General features: G+C 41.3%; 2 protein-coding genes across 4 annotated transcripts in view; one reads left to right on the top strand and one right to left on the bottom strand.

Moving 5' to 3' along the window:
- Positions 1-7139, bottom strand: part of itsn2b (intersectin 2b) — a 53563-nt gene extending 46424 nt beyond the window's left edge. The window contains exon 1 of one of the 2 annotated variants that reach the window (XM_036136529.1): positions 6774-7139. The gene's annotated coding sequence lies outside the window, so the exon portion shown is untranslated. Of the gene's footprint in view, positions 1-6194; positions 6610-6773 lie in introns of those variants that run through there. The other variant, XM_036136530.1, reaches the window with a different exon arrangement.
- A 1738-nt stretch (positions 7140-8877) lies between these two features.
- gcfc2 (GC-rich sequence DNA-binding factor 2) lies at positions 8878-19861 on the top strand. 2 transcript variants are annotated; one of them, XM_012881538.3, is made up of 18 exons: positions 8878-9251; positions 10280-10381; positions 11906-12106; positions 12206-12457; positions 12649-12749; positions 12950-13077; positions 13906-14089; positions 14304-14427; positions 14508-14559; positions 14669-14754; positions 14955-15154; positions 15242-15386; positions 17822-17943; positions 18703-18779; positions 18947-19013; positions 19125-19271; positions 19343-19482; positions 19560-19861. In XM_012881538.3, the coding sequence occupies exons 1-18, from the start codon at positions 8933-8935 to the stop codon at positions 19690-19692; spliced, it is 2580 nt and encodes an 859-aa protein (XP_012736992.2). In that variant the 5' UTR covers positions 8878-8932; the 3' UTR covers positions 19693-19861. The 2 variants fall into 2 exon arrangements, with proteins under 2 accessions (XP_012736992.2, XP_021163745.2); XM_021308070.2 differs by having other exon boundaries at positions 10277-10381.
- Positions 19862-20226: the final 365 nt, after the last annotated feature.

Raw genomic sequence — 20226 nt, 5'->3', positions numbered from 1 at the left:
GCCAACCTGTTTACTTCTCCAAGCTGAAAATTACTCAACCGAACCGATTTCTCGATAGTCACAGGAAACCTCATCTTGCTGAAATAGCGTAGGGGTGGTAAAGCAAACCCCCACTTCCTCTAAGTGTGGCCTCAGTCTCTACTTTTGATCTGGCTTCCACGGCCTCCTGCATCAGTTCTGCTTTGGGCCACGTTGAAAAGACCGGGATGCTTCTGCCTTGCATTCAGTATACACACACAACACTGAAGTGTTGGATAAATAGCTCAAGCAGTCCTGACCTTATCCGCTTCGGCAGCATGGGTCTCCCAGTTCAGCTCTCAGGGCAGCCATCTCACATCTGTTCGATTTGTTTTTACCATCTTTCAGATTTGACACAGAAGAGTAGACTAAATATAATAATTACAGCATCTTCCCAAGCTATTTTCCTTCACTCTGCATCTATTCAAATAACTTTAATAAATAATACACAGCCAATTGTGTCTTAGTGCCTGTTCATTAATATTGTTCTAAAACAAGAGACGCCTGACTGACTCTTATACTAAAGGAAAAACGTAATTCAGCCGCCTCTCCCGCTGACCTCATAATAATGACATCAGTTTCAACCACAACGCTGTTCCTGCTCGATGACTTATTCTCATCGGACCTCGTTTCATTTAGCTTTTCACTCATTTTAGAGCAACAATTTACCACGAAACTACCAATTTCTCACGTTCAGGCAACCAACCCACCTGTGGTGTTCACAAAGCTGGAAGTGTGTGTTTAAAAGACTGGATCTGATTCATTCTGTTTGTCTTGCTGGATTCTGTTTTCTTAAAAGAGGCAAGACATGCCCTTCCCTGCTTTACCCAGCTTTGACCCACCCCAATTTGTACATAAACTGTCAGGACTGATGAAAGCACGGTGAAAAACAGCATTTTGAACTGGTTTTCCAGCCATTCTGTGGACATATTGTAATACTCAATCAGGTACTTTTATTATGGCAACAAAAGTTGACTGATTGTCTCTGAAAAAAACTTCCAGACACACTCGGACAGGGCCAACTCTCTAGGGAAAACGGAACAAAAAAAAAAAAACTGAGGCTTTATGTACAATTTCAAGTCTTATTCAATCAACGGATACCTGAGGATTTTCATGTGAAAGCTACGGTCCATACAGACTGACATGGACGCAAAGCAACAAAACTGCAGTTGGCATTTTTTTAGCAGTCAGCGTATATATTCCTCTTATAGGAGAAAAACAGTGCTGCAAGTTACTGAAAACTGTAAATAGTGGAATGTGTTTTTTTCTAACACGTTTATTAATTTATTTATTTTTAAAGCATTTGGCCTGCTAAACACAGAACAAAGCCAACCCGGAAAAAAAAGTCAGATTTTTAATCAATGGTTGATTGACTAGTGCATCTTCACTTTGTTCCTGTTTTTGTCCTGCTCCCATTAAAATAATATGTCCATCTCTTTATAGTTAAAATGTTTTGTTTAGGTTGGTTTACATACCATTTGGATGTCATTTTTTTTTTTTTATAGTGTTTGTGTTTCCCAGCTTTTCATGCCTTTTAACTGGTCATTTTGGATCAAATTACATGTCTCTCTTCCAGGTTGTTTAGTGACTCAGGTTTGGTTAATTTGTGTTTTTGGTCATTTAAAGTCGCTCACTGGCTCTTTCAGTGGTTGCTGTGTGTTTACTGAGACTTTCTCTCATAGGAATGTAATCATGTAGCTTATTGCAATATAACGAGTGCAAGTGGGAACACATAGCAACACACAGTTTAAGCTAAGCACAGCAAAAAAAACAGTCCACCTCTAGGATTGTGATCGTGGTTCAGATCTTATGTATCTGAGCACTCGAACCGCAATAAAACGCAACATCTGCAGAAAAGCTAAGGTGAACGTTGAATGATACCAGAGGAGTTGTTTTCTCCTCAGGTCAGTGCATTGTATCAAGATGGTCAATGCAATTTACTGAACTTATCTTCATCTTAACCGTCTGCACTTCCTCATAGAGATACAATGATTGTCAATTTATCAACAAAACCAAAATAATCCTTAGCAGAAGAGTCCCCTTGGCTTCTTCACTGAAACCTTATCAGTCTAATATTATAAATTATCAATTAAAGCATTAAAGGTGCAATGACATCACTGTATAAACCATTTCATGTAGTTGATATTGCTACATATGTAAATTTTCCAAATGATGTCATTAACAAATAACACTAGCTTATTGTTTTGTCAGGCCAAATGTCCCTCTTCAGTAAAAGGGTTGGTTGCGGTAATGATTTGCAGCTCTACCTAGTCGAGTTCACTCTGATTGGCAACAACCATATTCGGAAAACCGGTCAAACGAATGCATCCCTTTCCCCCTCCATCCACACCTCTGTTCTCGGTCCAACACTGTCACAAATCCATTATGACAGTAGGTGGAAGTGTTTGTACTGCAGCATGTTGGGCAGGAGAGGAAAATAAAGCAAAGGCTTTAACCTGGCGGCGCGATTCACCACGGTGGGACCAAAATACAAAGCCAATAGACCCCGGCATGGAGGGGCTTCCGGCTCCGGTTCACTGAGGGGGAGAGCTGACTCCCCCCTTCTAGCTGCATCACCCAACGCTGCTCACACATTACACTACCGCCTATCTACTATCGCCCAGCCCTAGTAGAGAGATAACCCGTTTTCTGATCTGACCACTTTTGAGCAAAGAGAAAAAGCTGACCGCCCCCGGGCAGGCCCTTTGGTATTCACTTCTGACATTCACACGGCCTCATCAGTGCCCAATAGGTCATTTTATACCCCTAAACATGAGAAAATTTTATGTTTTAAAAAAATATATATAAAATTATCTTAATACTTTAATTTCAAAATAGGAAAGTAACAATTATTGCCACTGCTGCTAAATCATTTCACCGCATTGATCATTACAGGCATCATAAATTTCCATTTACCATTTTTGTACATAGACTTAAGGAAATATATAAAATAAACACCTATTAAATTTAGCCGTACTTCTGGAGGGCAGAAGATTCAACCTAGAATTGCAACAATTGATTGAAGATCGGCCCATTCTCATTCAATCCCAGATTAATTGGCTTTTATCTGAAATTGTCAACTGAAACTAGGTTGTTGTTTTTTTTAAGATTTTCAGGCTCTTCTTGTCAACAATTTCATTCGCTGTGTCTTACATCTTTTATTCTTTCGGGGCACTCGTTTCTTTCAGCGATGTCCAGCCTTTTTCCTGAAAGGCCACAGCTGCACAAATATTAGCCGTAAGCGTGTCTGGCTGACGTGCTTACGGCTAACAAGCCAATATTAACTGGGTAATTAGTAAAGCAATCTGCTCCAGTATTACCTGCAATCAGCAGTTAAGCAGACATGCCATGTGTGTAGAGCCACGTTTTTTTACCTGCAGGTGAGATGACTTCTTTTTAAATCAAAGAGCCAGTTAATGTTTTAAAGTACCTATAAAGAAAAAAAATGTAATTAAGCTCATGCTTAATTACACCACCCAAGGTCCGGATATTGGAAAGAATTTCTTGCTTCATTTTAGCGATTAACCTGTATTATTCATTTCAATACTCTTTGTTGCCCATATTCTTCAGGCTGATACCGATATTGTTGTTATGACTTAACCGATATTATACAGTTTCCCACTCTTTTGACATGGTGAAAAAATGACAAACACCACAGGACCAACCCCCTCCCAAAACACAAACTTCAACTAGATGGAAATAAAACATTGGTTATATTGACATGCGCCCAGTTTTACTTATGGGGCCGATAGCGATATGTTAACAAATGACTCACACCGGCCAATGCCGACAATGTTAATGCTGATATTATATAAATTATACCCTAGCTGAAGCTGGCCAATACATTGCATCACAATCATCTTCACAATGCATGCAATGTTGCAATCACAAAGAACACGTTCTTCATGAAAAAACTGTACACCGTTCCAGCAACTATCCTCCTTTTGGGTTTCTGTCAAACGTATAACACTAAAATTTTTACCATAAATATATAGCAGGTGTTTCTGCACCAAGCAAACGTTATACACTGCCGCTCAAAAGTTTAGGGTCACTTAGAAATGTCCTATTTTTAATGAAAAGCTGAATTTTCTTCAACTAAAATAACATTTCAATAAATCATAAATACAGTCTAGACGTCGTCGATGTCGTATTCTGTCTATAATGGAGTGACCAGCTCAGTCACCACATGACTGCGCTGGTCAGTGGGAGCAGCTTGACCATACGAAGTGAGAAGTAGCCTGGCCAGGCAGACTCACAAGCTGTGCATTCAATACACAGCTCAGACTCACCGGTCTAAAACTTACCGGACCAATCACAGCGCGGGAGGCAGGAGTTTACAATACGTTGTTCTTTACCTATAATGCAGCAGCGCTTTTTGTAACAGTAAAGATGGTGGCCATAACAGAGTAATGTCTTAATGATGCCCTGTATTATATCCTGAATGAGTGGATATACCTTTAAAAACTCAACAACTGGCTGCTCTAAGGGCTAAAACAGAGCGTGCTGCTTGGAGCTTGTGTCACATCCGTAGTAATCTGATTTGTTCTACCTTGCTTCTTCTGACCCGGTTAGTCCCGCCTTTGAAATTGGGCTCCACCGGCAGCTTTCTGTACTGATATACCGTGTTATGGCCAGGCTAAACACCCTATAGTCCGGTAGACTCGGTTCGATTGGTGACCAAATTGCACATTTTCAGCTGGTACAGTTTGGTTTAACGCTGCACTTTGTCAAACAAACCAAACCTTTCGACCAACCTGTTCAACGCCTCGCCTGTGGTGGTGCTGTGGTGGCGGTCAGGCCAAGAGGTTGGTCAGCAACACAGCACAACTTCCTTTACCGGGAAAATGTAAACGAATTGCAACAGCCGTGTTATTGCCACGCTGTCTTTGGCAAGGGTGCCAGACATGCACAATTCAACAATGGGCTCAGAATTGGCAGAGGATAAAGCAGAGGACCACAGAGATTGTTATATTTTACACAGGCCGAGTGAGACAACTCCGTATGAGGCGGCGGCACGCGAGCAGGGGCGCATACGGCTTTATTGAACTGACGTCACGCTTACACAGATCTGAAGTCGAGCAAGGTATTTACAATATATGATGTACTTCATCAGTATTATAGCTCAATTACAATTGTATTTACCAGGATTAAACTGCGCTGTAGTCCAATTCCTGCTTTTGGAGTGACCCTGGGTCCCTTGGCATTCCCATGTGCATTTGAACCGCTCCAGAGTTCAGTTCAGCCAAGCTGGGACCTAAGTTTTGAGGCGGACCCGGGTTGAACCAAGCTGTCTGAGTAAATAAAGATTAAAGCGGACTACTAGGGACTGGTATGAATGCACCCAAAGAATTGCCCATCAAGCAAATCCAACTTGTGGGAGGAGAGTCAGGAAGCATGGAGTGACATTTCCTCAGATTACCTCCAGAAACTGACAGCTAGAGTGCCAAAGGTACATAAGGGTGTAACTGCAGAAAACAGAGGATTCTTTGTTGAAGGAGAAAATTATTTCAGGAATAAATCATTACTTCTAACATTGTCAATGTCTCGACTATATTTTCTATTAATTTTACAAATGAAGTGAATGATAAATGATGAGTTTTCTTGGAAAAAAACCCCAAAACACGACATGTTTTTTGGTGAAAGCTTTTGAGCGGTCGTGCGTATGAACCTGGAGAAACTAGAACCTGGATGGACAGACGGATGGAACGAACAAACGAAGGAAGGAAGGAAGTGACACCTGATAGAGAGTTTTTAGTGACCACTCAGCTAAAAACACACACAGAGCTTAGAAAAAAATGAAACCAACGGGTGACAAATGAGTGGGCATCCTTTGGATCAAACCCAACTTTTAAACAATATTACCACATTTACATTTTCAGCTGATAACATTCAGCCCTATTTAATGTTAATTAACGTGACCTCTTGGCTAAATAAGGGACAATTACACCCACTATAACACTAAAACCCATTCTCTAAATGAATGTTTCATAGCTCCAAGTGTAAAGTCAATAGTTTTTTGCTATTTTTGCTCACAACTTTTCACAACTTTTATTATTTACCCAGAAATGCATCTTTTAGAAAGCTGCAAGTTACATTGCACCCAAAGGGTCTGATCTTGGCCTCCAACATACAGGTCTTTGTGAATGTTTTACCGACATCATAGGGACGGTGCTCACCCTCTCCTGGCTTTTTGACTGGACACCGCAGAGCCAAACCTGCACAGTCACTCGGTTACAGACGTCCCCTGTGCCCGGAGCCTCCGACGATCCTCCAGCCTCTCCTTGCGCGTCCGATGAACCGATAGAGTCACATTCCCTGATCACTTGTCACCAGCCACCGAGAACTGCAACCTGCTCAACCCGTTTCGACCGAGAGGAATTTCAGGAGACTTTTCCGGCAAATCCGCCTCGGCAAACTTTCCAGCAACGAGGCCTGGTGGTGCAGACCCATTCACACCGAAGCACCAATTAAACGTCCACGAAGGCGTCGGGCTGGGGAGCGCAGGACGCGGCTAGCTAACCCAACCTAACCGCTGCCCCCCCGGTCCTGTGTTTGGGGCTCCATCACCCTCTCCCACCGACGCACACCTTTCCCCGGAATCAAAAGTAGCAACGCAAGCAAACACACCGGCATTAGTCAAAGCTAAAAGTAGAGATACAGGCTAAAAAAGAAAAGTCAGCGTAATGTTGTTGTTGTTTTTTTTGTACAAAGCTAGCATCAAAGTTGCGCTCGGGTAAGCGGTTTGGTTTACGTACCTTTCTCTCCCACGGTCACCAACTTCCGAGCCGCCCAAATAAAATAAAAAAAAACAGGGGGAAAAAAATATCCCCCAACACTTCTGGACGCTTTTCTCGGACACGCCGTGAAGTTTACGGTCCGCAGCTAAAAGGAGGGGGGTGTTAAGTTTTTTCTGCCCAGGCTGGTGAACTCTGGGGGAACCTGTTGCTGACAGCTCCGTGTGTCACACCAACAACATGGCTGCTGACGACGACGACGAGTCGAGCGCTCTCACCGGAGGCTGCGGGGGCTCGGTTAACGTCCGACCGTCGGCGGTGGGAGGAGAAAGGGAGGGATAGGAGCTCCAGCTCCACAGATGGACACGCGGGGAAGCCGACGGGACGTGGGGGGAGACGGAGGAGGGAGCAGCGCAGTAAAGGGCAATCACTTCCTCTCGTGTCACAGGAGGATTTACCTGAATTTACTTCTAATTTTTTTTAAGGATTAATCACATTACCCGAAACTGCGGGCTACAGACATTTTAATATTCATAAGTAACTTAATTAATCATTTAAATAAATTAACTTTAATTTGATTACATAGCAATTACCAAAGCATCTTTTAAGCTATGTATTTTTAAAACTTTTTTTAACAATAACAGAACAAAGACCAATACAAACATGATCAGTAAACAAAATAATAAAATACAAAAAATAGCTGAGGAGCTGCCTAAAAAGCTGTTTTATGTTCATTATTTGTACATTTTTGACAGAATATGAATGACAGATTAAACCAAATTTCCCAAATGATACCTTTTGAAAACACATGTTTTTTATTGTGCAAACTTTTTTATGCAACAAATAAATTCTTAAAATATGATAATGTGATCAGTCACTTGGCAATATAAAATAGCCAATATAAAATAGCGACCACACAGTAGATTGTGTTGATAGGCATGTATTTATTTATATATGGACGGCCAAGTTGTTTTGATGTATTCAGTAGATTTCTCTGCAAACAGTTATAGTGTACGACAATATGGCCCCAGCACGGATACAAGAAGCGCAAATGAGTACGCTCCAACCATAGCAATAAATCAACAGTTGATAAGAATATCAAAGTATTAAATGTTAGATGAAACATTTAGATGAAACTGCAATTATTTCAAAACGTCCAAGATTTTTTTATTTTAAAACAGCCTCTTACAATGTAAGATTGAGAAAGTGTCTGAGTATATTTCAAAGCAGATTCATGCTCAGCAAATTTGATTTTAAATCTAAATTTTTAATAATTTATGCTACAGAATTAAAGATCTGTCAGGAGTCCCTTCCAGGCCCGGAGACTCTTAGCAGTGTTTTTACTAGCTCATACCTCAGGGTGGCTTTGTTGGCTATGACCTTTCAATCTGTGTTAACGTTCCTTCCACAGAGCTTCAAAAGACAAAAGCAGAATATATCGCAATTAAAAATAAATAAATAAAACAGAATAGCGAAGAAAAAAAAAACACAAGCCGTCAAATCAACTTTGTAAAAAGCAGCGATTTATCAAACAAGAACCCAAGTCTGTTCCAAAACATTTACTGGGTGACAACCTAACTAAACTGAGGTCCAACTTGACGAAAACTCTAAGTAAATAGATCAATATATTACAATAAACAGGCAAAGAAAACGCACAATATGGAGGTTGACTATGACAAACTGCAGACGCAGTTGACAAAATAAATACAGAGGCAGGGTGATGAAAATTCACCAGAAAATGAACACATTGTGATGCAAAATAACTGGAAAAGAGCTATGTGTATTTATGAAAGAAAAGTAAAAATCGTAAACAAAATAGGAGATGCAACGTGGTATACACACAGTATGCAAACATCTGTCTTGGAAAATTTGAAATACGTTTTACAGGTGCTATGAAGGCTGATGAGGCTCAACCAAATCAAAATGTGCTCAGGGCCCCATATATTCTAGGACCGGCTTTTTATGACATATTTTTCAAACTGAAATTAATATGAGAAACTTTAATAAACCATAAAATCGTTTTCCTTGAAAGTTTTAGCTAGTTTACGCTTGTTTTCTACATTTATCCAATTTGTTCACTACACTACCCGTGGTGCATTGCGACTGCTTTGCGGCATTTTACGGCACACGCCGGAAGTAACGTATCGCAGTTTACGATGGTGGTCGCTGTGTAGGGGGAAATGTTCAACAAGAAGCCCCGGAGGAACTTTCGGCAGAGAAAGCAGAGCTCCAGCGAGGACGAGGAGCAGCAGAAGAGCGGCGGCGGACGAGATGAACCCGAGGAGGCCCTTCCGGTGGTAACCAAGCCCCCCAAAGCGGCACCGAGCCGCGGCATCTCCTGCAGCTCCAAGCGGGAAGCGACGCCTCCGAAGGCGGAGAGCAGCGATGGAGAAGCCGCGGCCGAGACGCTGGAGGTGACGGAGGACGGAGCAGAAGGGGACAAAGATGGGACCAAGAAGACGAAGAGCTCCGTCCTGAGCTTCACAGACGATAAAGAAGGTAAACGTGGTAAATTGTGGTAAATTAAACGAAATGTTTTCCGTCGACAATTGAAAGCAAACGTCACTGCAACGACAAGCAAAGGGAACGTGAGATTCACCTTTACTCAGTTGTAAAAATATTAACATGCCTTAAACTGTGTCACGTTACAAAGGCAAATCGCATTTTGTTGGGTTCTTATGTAACAGGTAAACCCAAAGCAGCGTATGACTGATGTAGACCCACCTGTTGGGGGGCATGTCTTCACCAGCTCCAGGGACTTATATATAAATCCATTACTATCTGCAAAATAGCTCAGCATAGATGGAGAGGCTATGTGAACATCAATTTTCAGGTCTTGCCAGGGATTCTCAGTTGGATTTAGGTTTTGACTTTGACTAGGCCATTTTAACACATGAATATGCGTTGATTTATGCCATAGCCTTGTATCTCTGGTTGTATTGGCCTATATCTCAAGGCTTTTGCAGGTGCTAACAGGTTCTCTTCCAGCGGTGTCCGTCGTTTACCTCCGTCTGCTAAAGAAATGTTTTTCCACCGCATGTGGCTGCCACTGCCGTGTTTCACTATGACAGTGGTGTCAGGGTGATGTTCAGGGTCAGTTTTCAAAGACATGTCATATATATATATATATATATATATATATATATATAACATTCCACACAAAAATAATATAAATATCTATCTATATCTATAATAGATAGATCCAAAATAAAGTGATAGAGACGTGACTTGTTGCTATATAAAGGGACCGGAGCTCGCAGATCAGTTCTCGGCCTTACTGTGCAAACCTCGTGGAAAGACTAATGTTTTGACACCTTCTGGGTCTTTATCAGAGTCACTTTGTGTTTAAGTTTAAGGGTTGTGATTTTATTTTCAGTTCTGGCATCTTTCAGCTGCTCAGTAAGATCCTCACACCCATTCGTAACGATTCTATGGGTTTTAGAAGTTGGCTTAGAACTGAAAGGCACACGTTCAATGCTCAGGATGTTATCTGAAATTTATTTGGTGTCTTCTTGTTGTTGCAGCAGCAGAAGAATCAACTTTTAAACTGAAGAGGTCCTCTGATAAAGCTGTGGTCTTTCAAGTCAGGAAGAAGGAGGCTCTGCCCACCAAGACGAGCCCCAGCAAAGGTACTTTCATCAAAATCGTGTGATTTTCATTTTTTTTTTTTTCTGACTCCTGGTTTCTGTAAATGCACACAACCTTTAAATGATCTCAGTCCAGATCCAAATTAATCTGGTTTTGCTATATTCTGTTTTAAGGATGGGCAATGTATCAAGATAAAAAAAAAAAGAAGAGATATAAGATGAGACTAAACTGTTTATATTGGGATGGCCAATGTCGGCATTCAGCCTGAAAATATCTATTATTTTTGGTACGTAGCGTCTAGCCATATTCTGCTTTTTTTTATAGATGTGCGTCGTTGAAGAAGCTGTGTGAGAGAGTTCACACATTGATGATGATTATTATTGTTTAACTGCATTTAGGAATGGGCCAGTTACTGTTATCCAAGGTTTTAAGTTGCTGCTGAACGTAGCTGTAATGTCATGCCCCTGCCCCACCTGTTTCAACAGTCAGCTGGTTAAACGGAAGCTACTTACACATTTCCTTACTTAAAAGCAAGACAAATTTAGCAGTTTGTAAAAGTTTAAAAAACCCCACATTGGATGAGAATACTGAAGGAATATCGACCATCGCTGACAGAGATCACAGTTAAAAAGTAAGAAATCAATGTTATAACAGTTATTACAACTGTAATAACTGTAGAAATAATTGTTGCTTTTATGTTTTTATATAAAAGCAATAGGAATGTGTTGGGCATTTTTTTTAAACATTTTTAAGTTTTTATTTTTTGTGGTAGTACTTTGGTGCAGTGGTATTTTTAATCAGGGTTCTCTTTAAGTTCGTCACATTATAGCTGCAACAGCTTAGTCACAAAGGGCTGGAATATCTCGAAGGCTATTTAAATTTTAGGGTCCATGCATTACAAAGTTTAAAAATTCCAGATTTTACTTATTGTTATCCTAAAGTGCAGATAGAATTGTGTAAATATTTTAATGATGGAAAGAAACTGCCGAAGAGAGATCAGCAGTGGATGCACTTCCGGTGGCGGATGAGGAATGTGCTGCAGCCTGCTCCTGCCCCCTCCCCCCCACACCGTCTACCCCTTCTCCACCATTCACCCACCTAGTTTGTTGTTCGCGTGCAACACTGCTGTCTTTCTATATGCAATATAGACAATACTGTCACTATGTGTAATATACAGTATGCTTACAGTTCTTGGTATTTTTGACACTATCTTTTTTTTTAGACAAGTTTTTCTTTTCTACTTCTTTAAGGCTAGATTTGTTGCATTTTTTTTTAATGTACAAAAAAATTGTTGCCTTTTTTGTTTCTGCACTATTCCTGAGTCATCGCAGCGAAATCTTGTCCAGATATGCGTTTGATGATGTGAATCTGAACGACAATAAATTGCGGTCTTAAGTCTTAAAATCAGTAAAGCATCCTAATATTCAGCAGTAATATCATATTTTCCTGTTATTATGCGGCCTGCAAATGTCAATAATTAAACAGTCTCTTCTCCTCTTTCCGGCATTTCAGTATGTCTAATCCACGTGTGTTGAATAAACTTCATGTTTTCTTCTTACTTCCAGGCTCTGGAGGTGGAGGTGCCCCATCATCTCTTTCCCCCAGATCTAATGATAGTGAGGCTTCACCGTATTCTCAGCATGGTGATGAGGAAACCAGCGAGGATGAGGATGATGATATCAACAGTGACAATGATGGCCGTGACAGTGCTAGATCTCCCACAAATAGCTCCAACTCTGACTCCAGCTGCTCTGCTTCCAAACCAAGTATGTGTTCATGTGTTTTGTACGCATGCGTCAAAGGATGTTGTGACAGAGAAAGTGCGGGGTCTAACGCGTCTGTTTGATTTGCTGCTTGCTACACAGTTGTTATCCATAAAGCTGAGGAGATACACGCGGCCAGGAGGCAGCGCCGTGCCGCCCGAGCCCAGAAGGAGTTCATACCGCTGGGTAGAGATGGCCGCAGCTCTGCCGGCAGCACCCCCGATCGCTACAGCAGAGGCGACGAGGAAGACGGAGTTGAAAACGATGAAGATGATGAGCCAGATGACCACGAGAGAAGAATTGAGTTCGCCCCTCGGATGAAGAGCATCAGGGAGAGGATTGCAGAGAAACTAGGTACTACATGCAGGAAAAGATGAACCCATAGATTGAAGCAAGAATTTGTTATTCTGATTGAGCAGCCAGAGATACTAACAACCATGGGCATCAGTAGATAAAATAAAAGATAGACATTTGTTCAGAGGTACAAGTAAATAAAGAAATAGATGCAATGTTTTCTGATTTCTGATTTTGGTGTAATAATAAAGGAGGAAGTGATGGCAGCCTGTCAGGCACCGATGAGGAGGAGCAGGAACTTTGGGAACAGACACAAATTGGAAAGGGAGTCAAGAGACGGCCAGGGGAACAGGTAAAAAAACAAAACAAGAACTAAGACTTTTTTTTACTTCATTGTCTGCTCTTTATTCATATTTGTCTCTTTCTTTTCTTCTGTCCAATGTATAATTGTGCTCCTCTCTTTTCTGTTCAAGTTTGGCCATTAGCAATTGCAAAATGTCTTATTTCTCCATAAAACCTCAATGTAGCTGAAGATATTTTTTTCCTTCTCAGAGCCCATCTGGCAGCGAGTCCAGCAGCTACAGCAGCAGCAGCAGGCCAGTCAGAGGAAGACATAAAAAGATCCCAAAGACCCTTCCTCCTGTTTCTGTGTCAATGGTGAAGAAAAGGATCACTGGAAAGTGAGTTTTCCCACTCAGATGCATCACCTGCACTATTATCACGCCGTACAACAACAACAACAATCCCTTCGAACCTTCAGTGACGAGCGAGAGCTGCTTTAAAATACCCACGCAAAACTGCAAGTAGCAGCATTCCCGTTCAAAACTGCAGTTTTCACGGACTAGTTCAACTAAATTAGTGAAAGTGCTTTTCTGAACTGAAGTTAGAATGCAACAAAACTGATCTAAAATGGCATTTCAGGTATATAAAATCTAAATAATTGTCTGAAATGGGCAGGGAATAATACCCTTGGGTCAAAATATCCCACTGCTCACTAGAAGTATGCAGCAACTGGGGGTGGGGGGCTGGAAAATTACACTGTGTTACTCTGTGCTGCAGAGGCAGAAAACTTGGACTTTTTCTGGCAATAAAAAGGACTTTCAAACAGAAAATTGTTGCAGTTTTGGGGCATTTCGTTTAAAATGTTGGTTTACTTGGATATCGGTCACCAGCCCAGTTTAAAACGAGGTCAGAGTTTAAGTTTCGATACATCTGAAACATGCTTGTAGATACCTTTTAGAAATAACGCAAAGATATTAAAAGCACACTGATTATGACGAGTAAGTTGCTTCTTTCAACCCTTATCGATTTTTAAAGGGCTTACCATCAAGTTACAGATGAAATGTAAAGAGAAACTTCTGAAATATTCAAGTTTCCATTATTTCTGACGTTCCTTTTCCGGACTGGTGCATTATCTTAAGGTGTGATGGTGTTTTCCTTTCGCCTAACATGGGAGATGTGTGGTTTTTTTTTCCCTTCGTCGTTTATTATCTGCTTTCTGTCTCCAGATTGGAGTCCCTGAAGGAGGTGTACAGAGCGCGGCAGGCAGAGCTGAGGAGGATGGCAGGTGACGCTGAGAACGCCAAAAGCTCGTTGGAGCTGCTAGAGGAAAGTTCCTCCGAGGGTCAGCTCAGCTTTTACAGGACAATGATCTTCTACGTCCACAATCTGGTCGATTGTCTGCAAGAGAAGGTCAGACTTTACCAAATCATCTCCTTATAGCCGTTACATAAATCAAATGACCTGATTAGAAAAAAATTATATGCATCACTCACAAAATGCACTATTTGAAATAGGCTGCTTGACGCTCCATTGAATCTACTATTGATTGTTTTTAAATACATTGTTCATTTTCAATTAACGTATTTTGAGCTGTAAGCTTCTGACACCAATTTGTCGGCTTTAGGTTGTTGAAATCAACGCCTTGGAGCTGGAAATGCACACCCTGCTGTCTGACCAGACGGAGGCGCTGTTGGCTCAGAGACGGAGCGGGATCAAAGAGGAGGCTGACCGCCTGCAGCAGCTCAGCTGTGAGTGGTCGCCCTGTGTAACACGGCCAAACATACGCTGTGCGTCAGGATCATTTAAGTTAACTCCGTGTTCCTTGTAGATAACGCAGGTGAGCAGACTGGCAGCCCAGCACAAGGAACCGATGTTCAGTGGTGAGTGCAATTTAAAATTACCTTTTATTTTGTCTTAACCTTTTATGTTGTGCTGAAAATCTTGTGAAATGCCTGAAAAGTAAAGTCATTTTGTGTGTGTGAACTGCAGTGAGGGGGACTCTGCTGTTAATCCAGAGAAAGACTGTGATTTACCCGAAGATGCAGAAGAAGACGAGCAGCTGCAGAAACGAACAGGTGAAAAATGCCCCAGAATGCTCTGGGGCAGCCAGCTGCTCCCTAAGGGATGGCTTATTCACAGGACAAAAGTAGCAGTGAAAAATAAAGATGATTATTATTTACTGACTAGCTTCTTCCTTCCTTCTCCTTTTAAAAAAAAAAAAAAAAACTTGACTATTCACCTGACGGAGATCGTCTCACCTGCGCTCTCTCCCCAGCTGACATCCAGTCCAGGTCTCAGGCCGTGTTCGCTGACGTCCAAGACGACTTCTTCGACGTCAGGAAGATCCTGTCCCGGTTTGAGGAATGGCGGCGGTCCTACCCGGACTCCTACCACAACGCCTACATCTCCCTCTGTCTGCCCAAGTTGCTGAACCCCATCATTCGGCACCAGCTGCTGACGTGGAGCCCGTTGAAAGTGAGTGTGCGTGCCTTGAAGCGTAGCGGCTCGTCCGGACGCGTCGAGGTGTCCGTCATGTCCTCTGCGCGTGTGTTTGTGTCGCAGGACGCCGCCGGAGAGTTCGAGAACCTCCCATGGTTCACGGCGGTGGAGACGTTCTGCCACGGCCACGGCCACGAGGAGCTGGAGCACACGGACAGACAGACGCTCTCTAATGTCATAGAAAAGACCCTTCTTCCCAAAATGACCAGTAAATGTCACACACTCTTCATTCACTCCCACTTTTCCCAACACGTCTGCACATTAAAGCGCTGACATTTGGCGGCCTGTCAGGGGTGAACTGATGGCTGCTGGGAGCTGTAGCCTTGCTGTGAAAGAAGTTCTTGTCTGTGTGCTCGTTGGCCACGCTTCATTTCAACATTAAGCACGGTTTACCACGCAGTCTTTGGAGTTTTCTTTTTTATTTTTCTCCATACTTCACGCCGCCTCGGGTTTTATCCATGAAGGTCAGAAACTAAAGGAATTTAGAGGCGGGCTTCCAGAGGCCTTCATCTTTACAAATTCATTTTATTTTGCTCTAGTTTCCACTGAGTGTGCGTAATCAAATCACAGTAACCAGTTTAAGGGAAGAATGCACCAAACCTTTTGCTCAGAATGCCTCAAACATTTCCTGGATAAAAGCGATTAATAGTTTTAACTCTGTTTGCTTCAGGAACACAATTCTTCTATCAGCACGTTCCTCAGAAGGCAAGGCAAGGCAAATTTATTTATATAGCACAATTCAGTACAAAGACAATGCAAAGTGCTTTACATGATTAAAATATAGCAAAATAAAACAGAATAAAAGCAAGTAGGAATAAAATATAGATAGAAAATAGAACAAAAAAGTGGTGATTCAGTTAACCAGAACAGTTAAAGGCAATTTTAAACAAATGTGTTTTTAACCTTGATTTAAAGGAACTAAGGCTTTCCGCATCTTTACAGTTTTCTGGAAGTTTGTTCCAGATAAGCGGAGCATAGGAACTAAATGCTGCTTCTCCATGTTTGGTTCTGGTTCTAGGCATGCAGAGCAGGCTGGAGTCAGAAGACCTGAGTGGTCTGGAGGGTTGATACACCGATAACAAGTCTGTGATGTATTTAGGAGCTAAGCCATTCAGGGATTTATAGACTAACAGAAGTATTTTAAAGTCTATTCTCTGAGATACAGGGAGCCAGTGTAAGGACTTTAGAACTGGGGTTATGTGCTCTACTTTCTTAGTCTTAGTGAGGACGCGGGCAGCAGCGTTCTGGATCAGCTGCAGCTGTCTGATCCACTTTTTAGGAAGACCTGTGAAAACACCGTTGCAGTAATCAATTCTACTAAAAATAAACGCATGGATTAGTTTTTCCAGATCCTGCTGAGACATCAGTCCTTTAATCCTAGAACAATAATACACATTTATTGCCGTTTAATTGCATTTAGAATGCGTCCACTTGACCGTAATATTTTTTTAAAGAGAAAAGCCCAACCTGTGCTTTCATACTATTACAAAGAAATTGTGGAGAAATGGGATTTTTAGAATAAAAAGTCCCGTCTTTTCTAATTTTAATGTTGCCCGTTTTACAGCACTTATATGTACATATTGTGACAAATTTGCTGGCAGCAACAAATAAAGATTTTTATGGCAAAACGTGTGAGAAAAATCCAACCTTTGACTGTATGTAATTGTGGAAAATATGTTTTAAAAAAAGAATAGCTTTTAGCACTACTGGTACCCCTTGTAATTCCAATTAAATGTAACCAAAGCTTTTATTGCTTTAATAGATGCCTTTTAAAGCCGATCCAACATTAGCTGCTATCTACAACCAAACAGGTTTTCTGTAGGGATGCCAGAAAAAAAGGCCCTTTCTGACCTACCAGCACCCACATGTGGATTTTGCTGAATTCTTCTGGACTTGAACTGGAACTACTGGTCGGTCACATGAGACCAAGAGTTTTCTTTTTTTAGCAACAAACACCCCAGAAGTGTCTGGAATACAACAGGATGACTGACTAATGTGGAAAAGAATATTGTGTCTTTACGGTGGAGACCTTTCATGGTACGATGGCATCTTTGAAATCTCCTGCAGTTATTAGGCGAGATGCGGGGGGGTACATCCTGGTCAGAGCAACTCAGACACACGGAGCAAACAGACTTAGACAACTTTATTTGTCATTTTGTATGCACAGAGTGCATACAGAACCAAATTGCGGTGCATACAGCTTGTAAATTACAGTATAATGTGCAGCAGTGATTAAAAAGTAAACATTTGAAATGTAAACAATGCAGGAGAAAGAAACAATGTGCGATCACAGTGTACAGGTGAATATTTAAACCATTTGTATGTGCAAAAATGATGGTGCAAGAAGGCATTTGTGCAGAAATGCGAGCAAATGTGGAAATGTGGTGCAGAGTCCAGTTTATAGTTCAGCAGTTCAACAGTCTGATGGCAACGGGGAAAAGGCTGCCATCCATACACATACTCACATGTAGAACATGTAGAAAGACCCAGACAGGGATTCAGACTGCAGGGAAACAGTGCTGCCCACTGCGCAGGCGTGTTAGATTACGCATGTTACTATCTTTACCTGCAGGGCTACCCAAGAAGCCCGTTTCTGTATGTTTTGTCAGTCGTGTAAAGGGAATAATGTGTTTTTCTGCGTAGGCTACGTGGAGCTGGTGTGGGATCCTTTGTCCCAGCAACAATCGGCCTGCCTGTCTGCTGTCTGCCACAGGCTGAGGGAAGATTACGCCATCTTTGATGGGGAGCAGAGTAAACCTGTTAAGGTAAGGCCAATAAAGGTGGCTGTAGTGTGAGCAGTCCCTCTTTAGTTATATTTACAGGATAAAACCACTGAGCTATATAATACACTGGAGTGCTAATCACCGTCTGTTTGAACGAGTCGCTGTGAAGCCACCAGCCGCCATATTGGTACTCCCTATTTCCACCCAGTAACTAGGGAAATATGTGCGCTACAGCATCGAATAACGAGGATTTTCTCATTTTCAGGGGGGGCTTAAGACTTTTAAAATGTCAAATGCCATATAGTTTTATGTTATGTTCTAAAAATATCAAGTACTGAGAAAGTCATGTGCTGAAATATTTTGCATTCTATTCATTTAAATATATATGTTTAACATTTATAAATATATAAATAACAATATACAAAAACATATATTTACATATGTGTATACATATATATACATATATACATATACACATACTTATATATACATATATATATTTAATATGAATAACATGTAAAATATTTCAGCACCTAATTTCCTAGTAGTTGATAGTGTTAGTACATCCACTGACTGTAGAATTACCTGTAAAACGTTTTCACTCAGCCAGAAAACTGCTTGTTGTTGCAACCAAATCCTGTGGGATTCTGTGAGAGTAGGGAGTAGCAAGATGGCGGCCAGTGACTTCAGTTTTTCGGCAAAATCAGCACTCCAGTGTATTATATAGCTCAGTGGATAAAAACAGTGTCAGTATAAGTGATCAGATAAACTGTCTGCTCTGTGTATTTCTTTCTCCTACAGGGATTCATAGACGCAGTGGTTCGTAGGCTCAGGAGCTACGTAGATGAGGATGTCTTTATCCCCTTGTATCCAAAAAAGTCAGTATATTAGATTCATCCATCTTTCATGTCTGCCGACGGTTACAGAATCCACTGATTAGATTGAATTTCTTATCAATGACTCATTTTAAGTTTGTTTTTTAATTGTGGTCAGCTCAATTAAATCAATGTTTAATGTTCTGCTTGCTGTTGGTTTTTCCGTCCAGGCTTTTGGAGGTCAGATCGTCTCCTCAGCGCCTCTTCAGGGATAAACAGTTCTGGGCAGCCATAAAGGTAAAACTGTCATCAAATATGTCTCAGCTTTACCATGTTGGTACCTTTTAAATGTTTCCAGGCGATGTTTTTTTTTTTTTGCTAATCGAGGTTATATTGTGTCTCCGTTAGCTGCTGGGGAATATGGGAAAGTGGGATTTGCTGCTTCCTGACTCCATTTTGAAAGAGTTGATGTTAGACAAACTGCTGAACCGATACCTGATGATCAGCCTGTGTAGTCAGACGCTGTCCAGCAGTGAGGTTTCTGCACACAGAATGGTAATTATAGAGCTATTGTAGTAACCTCAGCCCCGGGATCTGTTTTTGACATCATTCTCTTTCCTCTTCAGATCGCAGGCTGCCTACCTGCCTCTTGGTTTGAAGGTGAGAGCGTCTGTCTGCCTCAGCTGCAGAACTTCAGGAACAACATTGTTCAGACGGTTCACAGCCTCTGCAAACAGCAGGAGCCTCATGAAGATCCAAGCACCAGGTAACACAACAGCACCTTTTATATAAGGGCCGATGTAAATCCTCCCTACTGATGAGCTTATCCAAACTCTGCTGTAGGTCCGCTGTGGTTGAAGAACTGAAGGTTCTCAGTAGAATGAGATGCTACGACTCCATCATGGCTCTGACAGAGAAATACCACTTTGAAGATGTCGTCTACTCCCATCAGCTGCTGAACCAGGAAGCCGAATGAGCAACAAAGACCGGATGAAATATAGACTCAAGTTAAACTAAAACATGTCATGTGTAAAAGATAAAACACATGCAGCTGTACAACTATTTCTCAGATTTTTCAAGAAATGTTTACTTGTCTTCTACAAATGATTGTATTTTTATGAATAAATGTTGGAATTTCGTTTTTATATTCAGTGTTTTATAAAGTTTGAGAGGTTGGTGTTTCATCTCTTAAAGTCTACATAGTTGGGTAATAACAGGCAGTCACTGTGGAGCTTTTTCTTCTCAGACATAAACTCAGGAGCATCAGAGATTTTAACACAATTTTAATTGATTCACAGAAATCCCAAATTCAACCTGATTAGTCAGGTGAAGCCTAATAAAATGGATTCTCCTTGAATTTTGAAGTTTTCTCAATAATACAAAGTTAATTAAAACCCGAAATGAAGTTTGTCTCAATTGTATTTCATTGGACTAATTAACAATGGATTTTCAATTGAGAACGGCCTAATGAAAAGTCTGTATACCGTCCCATAAACGCACCAAATGCTTG

This window comes from Fundulus heteroclitus, chromosome 4 (genome assembly GCF_011125445.2).
Source record: "Fundulus heteroclitus isolate FHET01 chromosome 4, MU-UCD_Fhet_4.1, whole genome shotgun sequence".
NCBI classification, from domain to species: domain Eukaryota; kingdom Metazoa; phylum Chordata; class Actinopteri; order Cyprinodontiformes; family Fundulidae; genus Fundulus; species Fundulus heteroclitus.
Note: the sequence above shows the minus strand (reverse complement) of the source record. Positions and strands in the feature narration are given on the sequence as shown.

What these genes read in the sequence shown, in the direction of transcription:
- gcfc2 (XM_021308070.2), top strand. Translation starts at nt 8,933, where the DNA reads ATGTTCAACAAGAAGCCCCGGAGGAACTTTCGGCAGAGAAAGCAGAGC. An exon ending in CCGCCTGCAGCAGCTCAGCT is followed by an intron (nt 14,428 to 14,507) that starts GTGAGTGGTCGC and finishes TGTTCCTTGTAG; the next exon opens with ATAACGCAGGTGAGCAGACT. An exon ending in AGCAGAGTAAACCTGTTAAG is followed by an intron (nt 17,944 to 18,702) that starts GTAAGGCCAATA and finishes TTTCTCCTACAG; the next exon opens with GGATTCATAGACGCAGTGGT.